The sequence below is a fragment of the Cebus imitator genome, unplaced genomic scaffold (genome assembly GCF_001604975.1).
Source record: "Cebus imitator isolate Cc_AM_T3 unplaced genomic scaffold, Cebus_imitator-1.0 Scaffold460, whole genome shotgun sequence".
Classification (NCBI taxonomy): Eukaryota; Metazoa; Chordata; class Mammalia; order Primates; family Cebidae; genus Cebus; species Cebus imitator.
This window is the reverse complement of record NW_016107775.1, coordinates 1588380-1601239: the sequence shown is the minus strand read 5'-3', so window position 1 is coordinate 1601239 and position 12860 is coordinate 1588380. Positions and strand designations below refer to the sequence as shown.

Below are 12860 nucleotides of genomic sequence, written 5' to 3'. Positions count from 1 at the left end.
CAAATTACAAAAATTAAAAAAAAAAAAAAGCACTGATAATGCTTGGCATTTGTGGCTGTGCCTCACAGTCACTTTGTTTTAATTCATTCAACATACCAGCTCTAAAAGAGCCTAGAAACAGTTAAGAAGCTCCAGAAAGAACTTCTTCCTTATACTTTCTTCTCATTCAATAATAAACATAAACTCTCAGAAAATGTTTTGTATTTTTGTTGTTGTTGTTCACTGCTGTCTGTTGACAGCTCTGCGTTTACTTTTAGGGTATTTAATCCCTATGTTAAGAAAGGGGACCAAAAACCAGGCAGGCAAAGTAAAAAGCTTGTAAATGGATTTTTCAAAGTAGCAAAAACAAAAAAAGAGGCCACCACATTCCTATTTAATGTAAAGATATTTCAACAGCTTTACTGCTGCTCTCAAAATCTTCAAATTAATGCCTATGCCTCCTCACACATTGGTTTTATATGTCTGAGCAGCCACAATATTTGAGTTCTAACAAATTGTTATTCTCTTTGGCATCTAGGACCTTGAAAACATTCTGGTACTCTCTCTCTCTCTCTCTCTCTCTATATATATATATATATATATTTGATTTCAGTCACAGTTTCTTTTCTGTTTGTCATAAAGAACCAGCAGGTACTATTTTTGGATACAACACTGAAATTGGTTATAAATTATTTGTCACAATAAGCTTAAGTGAACAGACACCTAACAAAAAATTCAGTAATCAAAATTAAATCTATTGTATACCGAACCACATGAGTAATGAAATAACAAAAAGATATTTAACAATAACAGCAGATTAAGGACACAGACTCATAAAACTGTAAGGGCTTTCTGGAGATCACCTCATCATAAACCTTCATATCCCTCTCACAACCTTTAATCAATTGAAACACGGAAAAATGGAAACTAGAATAGACACATAAATTGTGAAAAGTCAGAGATATATGATCAATATCTGAGCCAAAAATGGAGATATGAGAATAAGAAGAAATAAACTGAAGAAACAGCTAGTGGAGGTGTTAGGTAGTTTGACTCCAAATAATACAGGCTCTAATAACTGGATGGTAAGGTCAATGATACAAATGCACAAGTTCTGAGGCTGGTTCTACTTTCAAAACTAATTTTAAGCCATATAAATAGAGGAAATGCTATACATTTGCAGTAAAAACAGCAGCAAATATTTATAAAGTTAATCAGGCAAAATGAGAAAATAAAATTGATTAAATCAAGAAAGGAGGGAAAAAATGAGCAGCTGGCTACCAATATCCAAGAAACATTTATAAATTGATGTTCATAACTCAAGAAATGCCTGCACTACGCATGCTACCACCCACATAATGTGGATAGAAAAATGTCAGGCTCAGAATTAATACTGTCTTAAAGATACATTAGAGACCACGTCGATCTCGATGACTCACTTGTAACACTGAACATTTCATACCTCCCATTCAAAATGGCATCTATGGTGTGTAATGCCATAACAATGCAATTTGTCATTTCTAAAGCCTTTAAACATTTGTACTGTTAGCACTAAACACTGAAACACTTGACTCCCATGACATCTTTTTGCATCACCCAATTGAGCATAACTCAAAACAATGGGGGTACAACACTAAGGCTAGAAAAATGCAGCTGACTGAGGCAACAAGTAACTGTAAAATCCTCACTACAGTATTACACTAACTTCTAGTAAAAATCAAAGATTTTTTAAAAAATATGTATGTGCCAAGCAAGGTACGTACATCTCTCTCCTTCATGGAGTACAAAGACACACAGAGATGCATAACTTTACCTCTTTGTGCTTAATCTAGAATGAAATGTTAATAACAGGTTAAGGGAGTAAGGAGAGTTCCTTGTGAGATTTGTGAGATTCTCTAGATTAAAATTTTAAAGTGGCCCGAAAAGATTCACACAATTAATTTCAAAGTGAGATGGAGCTCTATTATCTGCTCAAAATATTAGAGGAGAAATGCACGTCTGTCAACAAGTGTTCAAAAGAGGTGGAAGTGCCCACCAACTCAGACAGAAATATGCCCCTTCAGAAAGCTGCTGGGAAGGCTTCGTGCCTGGCTCTCAGCGCTGATAGCCTGTGAAGAAAAGTGTGGCTTAGGAACTAAACAAAAGGTAGCAATACAATAAAGTATGATGTCTCACTCTGATTATGAGGGTGGAGGTCAAAAGGACAAAGGAAAAGAAAACAAACCCAATTAAAAAAAAAATCTGAGCTGCTTTCTGGGCCTTAATGTAACAACCTGTCTATGAAGTCAAGCTATAATCAGTCTTCTTAAGATTAGTCCCCAGGGGCTGAAGTTGCTGCCAGGTCAAAAAGTGATGTCAGCATCCAAACTGAGGCCACAGCCCTTTTAGGAAAGAACCACCATGGCACCATGCCATGATTTTATGTCTAATACAGCCTGTAAGAAAAGTATGCCCATAACATGTATTTCAACAGCTAGAAGTGATTTATTGACAAGTTCAGAGAATTTTTCTCAAGGATTATCACCTGCTTGGCTCTCTTCCTTGCTTCATCCAAAGATCTTCCTCTTTCTACCAACCGTTGAACCACTTTTTCCCATCGACTTTGCACGCTGATAAGTAGATTCTTGATTAGAACAACATCTTGTTTCTGACTAAAATATTTTAGGTGGGTTCCAGTTTTGTCCAGTTCTATTATCTGCTCACGGTGAGAATTTACTTCATTGGCAAAAACCTTTCCCAGGAAAAAAGGACATAAGTAGAAACAAAAGAAAATCAGACCAATCTTAAATACGTTTTTGGTACCATAAACCTGAAATTGTTTTAAAGGACAAACGAAAGCTTTCAAAATAACAAATGCATGCTTTTGACATTAAAATGGCCTGCTCACAGCCAGGCAGGTGGCTCACGCCTGTAATCCCAGCACTTTTGGAGGCTGAGGTGAGCAGATCACTTGAGGTCAGGAGTTCAAAACCAGCCTTGCCAACATGGTGAAACCCCATCTCTACTAAAAATACAAAAATTATCCAGGCGTGGTGGTGGGTGCCTGTAATCCCAGCTGCCTGCAGGGAGGATGAGGCCTGAGAATTGCTTAAACTAGGAGGCAGAGGTTGCAGTGAGCCAAGATTGTGCCACTACAGTCCAACCTGGGCAATAGAGTGAGACTCCATCTCAAAAAAACAAAAAACAAAGCACCCTGGTGTCTGAAAGGAGAATGCTATCTATTGGACTCACTACATACCTTGTGTTCGTCAATCTGAAATAAGACTGTGTCCAAGATAAGACTTGGCCGAGAAGCTACATTTAGGGTCTGTTCAGCCTGAGTAAGCCAGTTGATGAAGTCTTGGAGAGAATTGTGGAACTCCATTGCCAAGTTGAGAGCCTCTTCCAGTTTAGTCTGCAAAGACAGATTGTTTAGTATGTGATGTTTAAGGGTCTTGGTTATTTTGTTTGTTTCAGTTTAAACACTATCTGGCAGATTCCTTTCTATCCCCACTTTATTTATGCATAGCTATTAATATATTAACTAAATATCTTATAAAGGTAATGGGCTTCACTAAAATACTGGCAAACCAAAACCCTTTAAGCCTAGTAAGCAACATCTCATTATAACTAAAAAAAATATTTAGTATACACTAAAGCATGTTTTTTGTAAACCAACCAAAGAACACAACTACTAAACAGAATCTGTAAAAAGGAAAACTGACATTCATACAATTAATTTGGGGGCTCAAAACAATAAGAGCTATACTTTATGCTCCATCAGTGATGGCATACAATTTAGTATTCCTAGTCTACTGTTTTTTTTCATGGCATTAAACAGCAATATTGAGATTTCTTAGATTGTCATTTTTGTGGTTTCAAAAAACAAAAACATATTCATAATTTAACATACATTTTAATCCATTCTTGTGGATTTTTTAATGTAAGTACTTAAAAATATATAAACGATCATCTCACTCTCTTGCTTTCCCTCTCTCCCTCCCCCCATATACATACAGCCTTTTGTTTACATTAAACAAATTAGATTAAAATAGATTTAATGACCCAGAATTTGAGTGGTCCTTAACATTTAAAAATATACCTGAGTAACATTCGATCTATATCTTAACCTATTTTCGAATATATCCCACCCCTTTAAATTTGTTCTCATGTTAAAAGAGAATATTATTTTCAACTAACCCCATGAAATCTCCAAATGTATACAAAGAATGTTTAAACATGAATCATTAAAAGTTCTACTCCTAATAGCTCAACTCAGAAATAAGGCAAAGTCCATGAAATGAAACACTAAAACGCTGATTCTATTACATTAATCAAAGCACATACTTTCCTTTCATTGAGTTTGGTTTCCACCGATTCCCATTTTTCTTTCAAGTTATTTATGTCTTGGTCAATATTTGTCTCTGCAGATTTTGGGCATCTTGCAAGCATCTGCTGGCCTTTCTGCATCAGACTCTTAAATGTTTCTTCTTTAGCTTCAAAGGCAGCACAGACTTCCTAAATTGAGATACCCCCAGGTCATATCACTTTAAGAAAGTAAAGTTTAAGAGTTCTATTTTACTAGGTCATCAGTCCCAAGCCCCTCATCATATATTCATCTCTCTTTGCTCTCTCAGAGCAATCATGACCAATTAAAACATTTCACTACATTGCAACAACAACTAAACCTACAGTCATACCCTGTCTACTGAGAAATCTCAAAAATGGTGTTATCACTATCAATTTATTCTGGCATGCTAAGGTTTGAAGCAATAGTTTAAATGCTGTTAAGAAAGCTTTCACTGTATAGTAACTAATTAGTTCTGTGACCATGGGCAAGTAATTTCACCTCTCCGAGCCTCAATTCCTTCCTCTGTAAAATGGGAGGTTCTCATAGATCCCTCCTTGTACTAACTAGAACGCTGTATCTTCTATATAGAATATAAGAAAATATTGCTTAAACAAATTCAAACTTTAAGACCAACAAAACAAGTTACTTCTCATTTAAAAAATTAAGACCAGTTCTATTCTACGTATTCAACTACAATGTGGGTTAAATCATAGTTCACACTGAAAGATTATATATTTTATGTCTCCCTTACATTTTCAACTTTGTAAGATTCAAAACTTGAGATATAATTCATATAAAATTTGCCATGTTAAAGTATACAACTCAATGTTTTTAAAATTATATTCATAAGGTTTTGTAATCACCACAAACCCCAGAATATTATCAGCGCCTCAAAAATTTATTTCTTAAGCCTTAAAAAAAAAGCCTTATCTAAATATATTTACAGTATAACCTACTAAAAGCTTTAAATCCTAAGGCAAAACTTTCAGATACAGCTAAAAACTCAGGAAACTAATATTGTAAGTTTTGTACTTTTTTTCATTTCTAGCACAACAAAATCAAAAGATCTTCATTGACATGATATTATAAATATCAACAACTCTTTAGAATGCTTTAAATCACAGATTTAAACTTAAACCGATTTCTACAATATATTATATAGGCTTACAAAAATTCATTTTAAATACCCCACTCAAACATGGTTAGCTAAAATGGAAGATTTTTCTAAAAGTAAATATTGTAAAGATAAGTTCTTTGCTTTCAAGTTCTTATATTATTCTAAATCAGCATTTTAAAAATACTTATATGATTAGAAAATAATCCCAAGCATCTATCTGTTTATGACTTCATTAAACTTCTAATTATTGGACACCGTCAAAGCTGTGCAAGTACTTCCAGGAAAGTAAAGAGTTATCTGGAAGTCTCTCAGGTTTTTTTAAAAAAGGAAGATAAGCCCTTACAAGTTATTCGGTCTATTACTTTTCCAGTGAAACATATAGGTCTCCTGTGGCACTAAAAACCAATAACGACAACAACAAAAAAAACACACACACATAATAACTTTCTAAAACAATAAGTATACCACAAAGATTTCTAGAAAATTCTATACCAAATTAGTAGGACTTACTTAAACTATTCATGGTGATTATGAAGTGAGTAAGATGCTACCTACCGTCATAGTCTGTTTTATAGTCTTTACAATATCTACAAGATGGTTACTTCCTCTTCAAATCACCAAATGCAAAATTATTTCCAAATAAGTACAGTTTTATTAAGATCTTACAAAAACATTAAATCTCTTTTAAATAGTGTACATATAGATTTACAATGACCAATTTCTTTTGCTAAATTTCTAAGTACTTGTACTTTTAGCTCCCAATATAATAATCATCAGTATTTGAATATTTTTTTAAACTTCTGATGTAAATTAACAAATGTAAAAATTAGGGGACTCTTTTTTCAAAATCTGAAACACTGTTTCTGCTCAGAACTTCTAGTGCTGAATTATAATGGAATGTGAATTTAAAATGTCAATAAATCCAAAGTAGCCTAAATTTAATTTGTCAGTCCCTATTTCTATGAAAGAAAGCCCACATTTCAAGTCTCATGATTTCTTCCTCTTCCTTCTTAGGAGCTACGTCACATGATCTAGGTAGAACAGCCCACAGGTACAACACTCCAGATTGGACAATTAAACAGAAGTCTCCTCTTCTTGTCTGTATTTGGGGTACGTATGAAGTTGAAGATAAAGTTCTATCACCATTAAATCAAACAAGAAAGTTTTTTGTTTTTTTTTTTAACAGAACAAGAGTATTTTTTCCAACTTTCCATGAAACCAAATGAGACAATCATGCTTATTACAATTTTAAATCATTCTGATTATTTTGGAGGTTTTTCTTTACATTTCAAGGTACAATAGTTTTATAATTTATGTTGCTGCTCATACAAGCGTATCATTTTGTGGGGGAAGGTTTGCTTCTAAAAAGTGTCTAGAATTCTAAAACCTCTTTTCATATACTGACACACTAACCTTTGAAATGAATAGATTCTGACTTTAAAATTTTAATCAATACATGGTATGTTTCTAGCATATATACATAGTGATTTCTGCCATAAACCCTACATCCTTTAAAGCCTTCTTCCATGATTTTCGTATCACCAGAGCCCACACAAAATGGGCAGTTATTCTGAGGCTAAAGCTGTAGAAAATACTTTGCTTACCATATGGACATTAAGCTGCTCCTTGGCTGTTTCCGGTAAGCCTCCCAGAGGTTTGGATGACAACAGATGACGCTCTGTGTCAGTCAGCCACTGCTGCAAATCCTCAATTTCACCATGGAACCCTTTGGCCTGAAGTAAGAGGGAGTTTTAAGTTGGGGCCATAAACACTTTAAGTTTCCAGCAGGAAATAAGCTTCAAACAATCCCAGCCTGCTAAGCCTCTCTGTGCATTCTTAAGAACAGCCAGGTACCATTAGATTTGCCTTTCTTCATCAAGAGAGCTCTAGTAGATAAGAGTATTATGCTAAGAAGTAGAAAGCTGCATTCTCTTCTGCTGTTCTGTTCTATTCCACTTATTCTCACTCCTCTCTTTAAGGTATAAAAATTAAACAGGAGTCTGTGAACTAATAAAAGAATTCCATGCTATTTTGGTCTTGAATGCTATAGAAGCTTTCAGAGTTTATTCTTTTACTCACCTGGCGCAAGGCACCATCCAGCTGCTGCTTCCTTTGTTCTGTTTTTTCCAAAACATTTTGCCAGCGTTGATTTAAAACCTCTAGCTTGTTCTGAAGGTTGCTTGCTTCTTCTCCTGCACTTGATTCAATTAGATCATTTCCTGCTTTATTAACGGCTTCCACTGTGGACTGATGGGCTAATACATCATTTTGGAGCACCTGGAAGTATTAAGATAAGACCATATTTGCTAGTGTGTAACATGTTAATATTATCTTTAATGCAATTGTTTTCCTTTCTGGTTATTAAACATCCGGAAACAAAACCTTGTATGTGTATTTTAATTTTTTTTAAGAGATGAGGTGGTCTCACTCTGTTGGCCAGGCTGGAGTATAGTGTTGTTATTATAGTTCACTGCAACCTCCACAACTGGGCTCAAGCAACCTTCCCATCTCAGCCTCTCAAGTAGCTGGGACTACAGGCACACATGACCATGGTTGGCTAATTTTATTTTATTTTTTGTACAGACGTGGTGTCACTATGTTGCCCAGGCTGACTAATATTAAGTTTTTAAATGACGAATTTCCTTTCCCTTAAATTTGCAGCTTTCCTAGATATACGTTTATTCTGTTGATGTCCCCTGAAATGACTGTGTGAGAACACTTTGCTAGTTATTCCCACTAGAATGCCCTTGCAATTGATGACACTAAATATCTAGAGATTATAATTAAAAGGTTCTAAAATTTCTCACTTGGTTCAAGCTAATTTTAGTTTAATTCTCATGTCAAGCAATCAAAATACATTTTTACTCCTATATATGCATTATTGAATATATAATTATATCTAAGATATACAGTACCATATTTTACAATTAGCATTCTGAAAGAGAGAAAAAAAAATCCCAGATTATTCCTATATCTTCTCTCATTGGAGGAGTCCTGGAATTGACTGCTAAGTTGAAATATTGGAAGGCCCTAAAACTAACAGAAAGAAGATTTCACTCTATATCAGAGATACTTAAACCCAGCATTCTAAAATCCAGCTGTTCTTTTAGTAGAAAACATACATAATGAAATGCCTACTACAGAACCCAGCACATAATGCCTTCCTTTTACACACTGGAAATATATGAACAGGTTAACAATGCTTAAATGCACTAAAATGGGGTAAGTGCAGAAAGCAACCCTAAGGTTAAAAAAAAATCAATTCATTTTACCGGATGAGTATAGCTTTAGTAATATAGATTCCTTTCAAGGAAGCTATGCTTACATTTTTGTAAAGCAGAAGAAACCTCCCTCTAATGTTAGTAAAAGCTGATCCTACCCTGTACTCATTGACTCAGGCTTGGCAATAGTAAAGAAAAAGAACATCATCTCCCACACTATGTAACACATCACACATCTGGAGGGAAATCAGACCAGGGAGGATTTGCAGTGAAGATCAGTAACCCTTTGATATCACTGTTTCTCTGACTGTATGCACTCAAATACTCTGAGGCACCTGGTTAGGGAGTGTTTTTCAAAGGCTATAAAAACCAACTGAATGGAGTTATCTTTATAGAAAGCATGTATTTTGATAAGAGTAGGATCACTCTCAAAATCAAAAAGTTAAATGTTTTCATGGTCAAAATATAAAAAAGAATTCTACAAAATTCATTCTTCTGAATGGTGTGAGTCCTGCTACAAAGTCAGAGCTCAGGAGTAGACGAAAGCAGGAGAGGGACGGAAGCATTCATCTCTTCCTCCAGCAATTCTGCTGGGAATTTTATGTCCTCTAATTTTGATCTTCGAGGAATGGAAGGAAAAGAGAAAAGAGAGAAGGAGCCATTTCAAACCACTCAAAATTAGATAAACAGAAGTAAGAGGTGTTTACATATCCCCACCAAAATAACTGCATCAGGGTGCCTCATTCTACCTCTACCATTTCATACAAAGTTCTAACCTGATGTATGCTATTTTTAAGACAACTGATAGGTTTATAAAAATGTAAATCCAGCTATAAACTCACACCATGAAACTAAACATATTTTGTTGCTAGGCAGTTGGTCTCACCAGTCATTATGGCTCTAAGCAAACATATAATGCAGACATTAAATAATGAAACAAGCTTCTCTGTAAACATTAAGTATGCAAAATAAATCCAATTTGTTTAATCAAATATGGCTGGGCAATGACTCTCAGTGTAGACAGATCAGGTAAGAGAAAAAGAAAATTTTAAACTAGGGAACAATTACTGTGGGGAAGTATGAAAAGAAGAAGAACAAAAGCTAGAATAGTCAAAAACTGCACAGCATAAAGTGCTAAAACCTACCTTTTAAAAAATGTTAATCAATATGTAAAATAAACATTTCCTATTTGATAATCAAGGAAAATTTATTTTAATTTAGGATTTACAATTCTGAAGATACCACTATTAATGTGAATATCAAGGTCTATGAAAGATTCTTGAATGCCAGGGTAAACTCTACTGTACATAATCTGTTATTAATTAAGTCTAGTGACTGAAGGGATAGGGAATGATCTATTAAGAAGTGTTACAAAGGTGACAATCTAAGACTGCTTTGCATGTATCTCTTAAGACAAAATTTTTTCCGCTTACAAGCTTTAAATCAAATGTAGGATATATAACAACTTTTTAAAACATAATAAATATTTTTAACAATTAATTCAGAAAGAAAAGGAGTAAGATACAAAAATTCAAAGACAAGAGTGAAATGCAGACAAAGGGATAAACCTCAATATAATAAGAGATGTACAGATAAAAATATGTCAGACAGCCGGGTGTGGTGGCTCACGCCTATAATTCCAGCACTTTGGGAGGCCAAGGTAGGCAGATCACCTGAGGTCAGGAGTTTGAGACATGGCCAACGTGGTAAAACTCCACCTTTACTATAAAATATTAAAAATTCAGTCAGGTGTGGTGGCATGTGCCTGTAATCCCAGCCACTTGGGAGGGCTGAGGCAGAATAATCACTTGAACACGGGAGGCGGAGGTTGCAGCGAGCCAAGATTGTGCCATTGCACTCCAGTTTGGGCAACAAGAGCAAAACTCCGTCTCAAGAAAATAAAAAACAATGTCAGACATGACAAACAAGCTGCAAACGAAAGAGACATGGAAATATGAATGACCAGAGTGACAATATACATAAAACCTGCAGTAGGACATTTTCAGCCTATGATTTTGAAGGCTATCCCTAACAACTTTAAAAAATAGGTGACAATTCAGAGAAATGCAAATCAAAACTACATTGAGATACCATCTCACGCCAGTTAGAATGGCGATCATTAAAAAATCTGGAGACAACAGATGCTGGAGAGGATGTGGAGAAATAGGAACACTTTCACACTGTTGGTGGGAGTGTAAATTAGTTCAACCATTGTGGAAGACAGTGTGGCGATTCTTCAAGGACCTAGACATAGAAATTCCATTTGACCCAGAAATCCCATTACTGGATATATATCCAAAGGATTACAAATCGTTCTACTATAAAGACACGTGCACACGAATGTTTATTGCAGCACTGTTTACAATAGCAAAGACCTGGAAGCAACGCAAATGCCCATCGACGATAGACTGGATAGGGAAAATGTGGCACATATACACCATGGAATATTATGCAGCCATCAAAAATGATGAGTTTGTGTCCTTTGTAGGGACATGGATGAACCTGGAAACCATCATTCTCAGCAAACTGACACAAGAGCAGAAGATCAAACACCGCATGTTTTCACTAATAGGTGGGTGTTGAACAATGAGAACACATGGACACAGGGAGGGGAGCACTACACACTGGGGTCAGTTGGGGGGAAATAGGGGAGGGACGGTGGTGGGTGGGGAGCTGGGGAGAGATAGCAAGGGGAAAGATGCCAGATGTAGGTGATGGGGAGGAAGGCAGCAAATCACATTGCCACGTGTGTACCTATGCAACAATCTTGCATGTTCTTCACATGTACCCCAAAACCTAAAATGTAATAAAATAAATAAATGGGGGAAAAAAAGAGGTGACATTATCACAAGCAGAGCTATAATTAGGAATTTAAATCTTTAGTGTTTGCCATGCAGCCTTAATAAACTTTAGCACAAATTGCTCATCCTTGTTTTGTTTGATAATTGTCTTGAATGAGAAAAATATTTTGATCATAATCTTCTAGGAAAAATACTTTGACTATACTGTTTTAAGTAGTTTAACCTTTAGTTATAAATGTCACATATGAACTTGTGTCAAAATCATAAACTTGAAACACACATAAAGAAGAAATATATCCAAGAAATCTAATGACACTGGAAATGGACAGAGAAGAAACAGAACATGCAATAACAGCTACGTACATGATGCTTGGCAAGTTCAATTTCAATGGCTTTAGGGTCTCCTCCAACAGGTTTCTGCTCACTTAGCAAGCCCTCGGTGTGTGTCAGCCACGTCAGGAGCTCATCCAGGGCATGTTGGAACTGACCCAGCGCTAACAGAGCACCCTCCAGTTTATGCTATCAAAAAAGTGGGAAGGAAGAAAATGCATTTATAAATTTTATATTATAAATGATATGTCTTTATAAAACAAGGATAAAAAATAATTGTTTTATGCTGCATAAGTCCATAAACATATACAATGAAGGCTAATCATCATATCCTTCTACGTTTTAAGTTTGATGCTCCTTGTGGTTAAAAATAGCATGTGAGAAGCAGAAAAAAATACTAATTTTACCTTTAATAATCATTTTACATTAATATCTGAAATGGAAAATGTATAACTTCTTAAGGAAAGTCTTGGTATTTACCTGTCTGTTGATGATTCTCTCATCCAGACTATCCCATATCAATTTCAGTTCCATTAATGGGTCTTGAACAGTGTGTTTGTCACTCTCTTCTGTTACTTTCTTTAGCAAAAGCTCTGCTTGATGGTTCAGTCTTTCCATTTCTATCTGTTGTTGATAGGCCTCAGACTTAAATTGCTATTTTAAAAGAGATACACAAAGAAAATATTGTTAAAAATAACTAACTCCAAACAAAAAAATCTATTGGTTTTATTGGTTATATCATTATTCTAATTCACACTTCTTACTGAAAAGAGGTGATGAATAGTAAAAATCTCACATGAGGCTCACCAATGGAAGAATTACAGACAAAAAAAAATTAGGAAAATATTTTCTCTTTATTCAATATTTTCAGATGGATAGATGTTTCTATCTGTAATTTTGACATTTCATTTCATTTTGTTCTCTACAATAAAAATTAAATTTCAAGGCTGAACTTATTCTAATAACTTATATGCATTTGAAAAATGAGTTTTGAAATTATGGAAAAGAAAATGAAATATATGTTGACACATATGAAAGCCCAAAAAGTCTTAAGAAACTCCAATTAGTATTTCCTGCTCTGA

General features: G+C 35.0%; 1 protein-coding gene across 1 annotated transcript in view; it reads right to left on the bottom strand.

Moving 5' to 3' along the window:
• DST (dystonin) overlaps positions 1-12860 on the bottom strand; it is a 510996-nt gene that overhangs the window by 31205 nt on the left and 466931 nt on the right. Inside the window, 7 exon segments of the mRNA XM_037732623.1 lie at positions 2504-2710; positions 3218-3373; positions 4306-4476; positions 7031-7159; positions 7506-7703; positions 11812-11967; positions 12259-12432. Of these exon segments, the coding sequence (XP_037588551.1) occupies positions 2504-2710; positions 3218-3373; positions 4306-4476; positions 7031-7159; positions 7506-7703; positions 11812-11967; positions 12259-12432 (1191 nt within the window).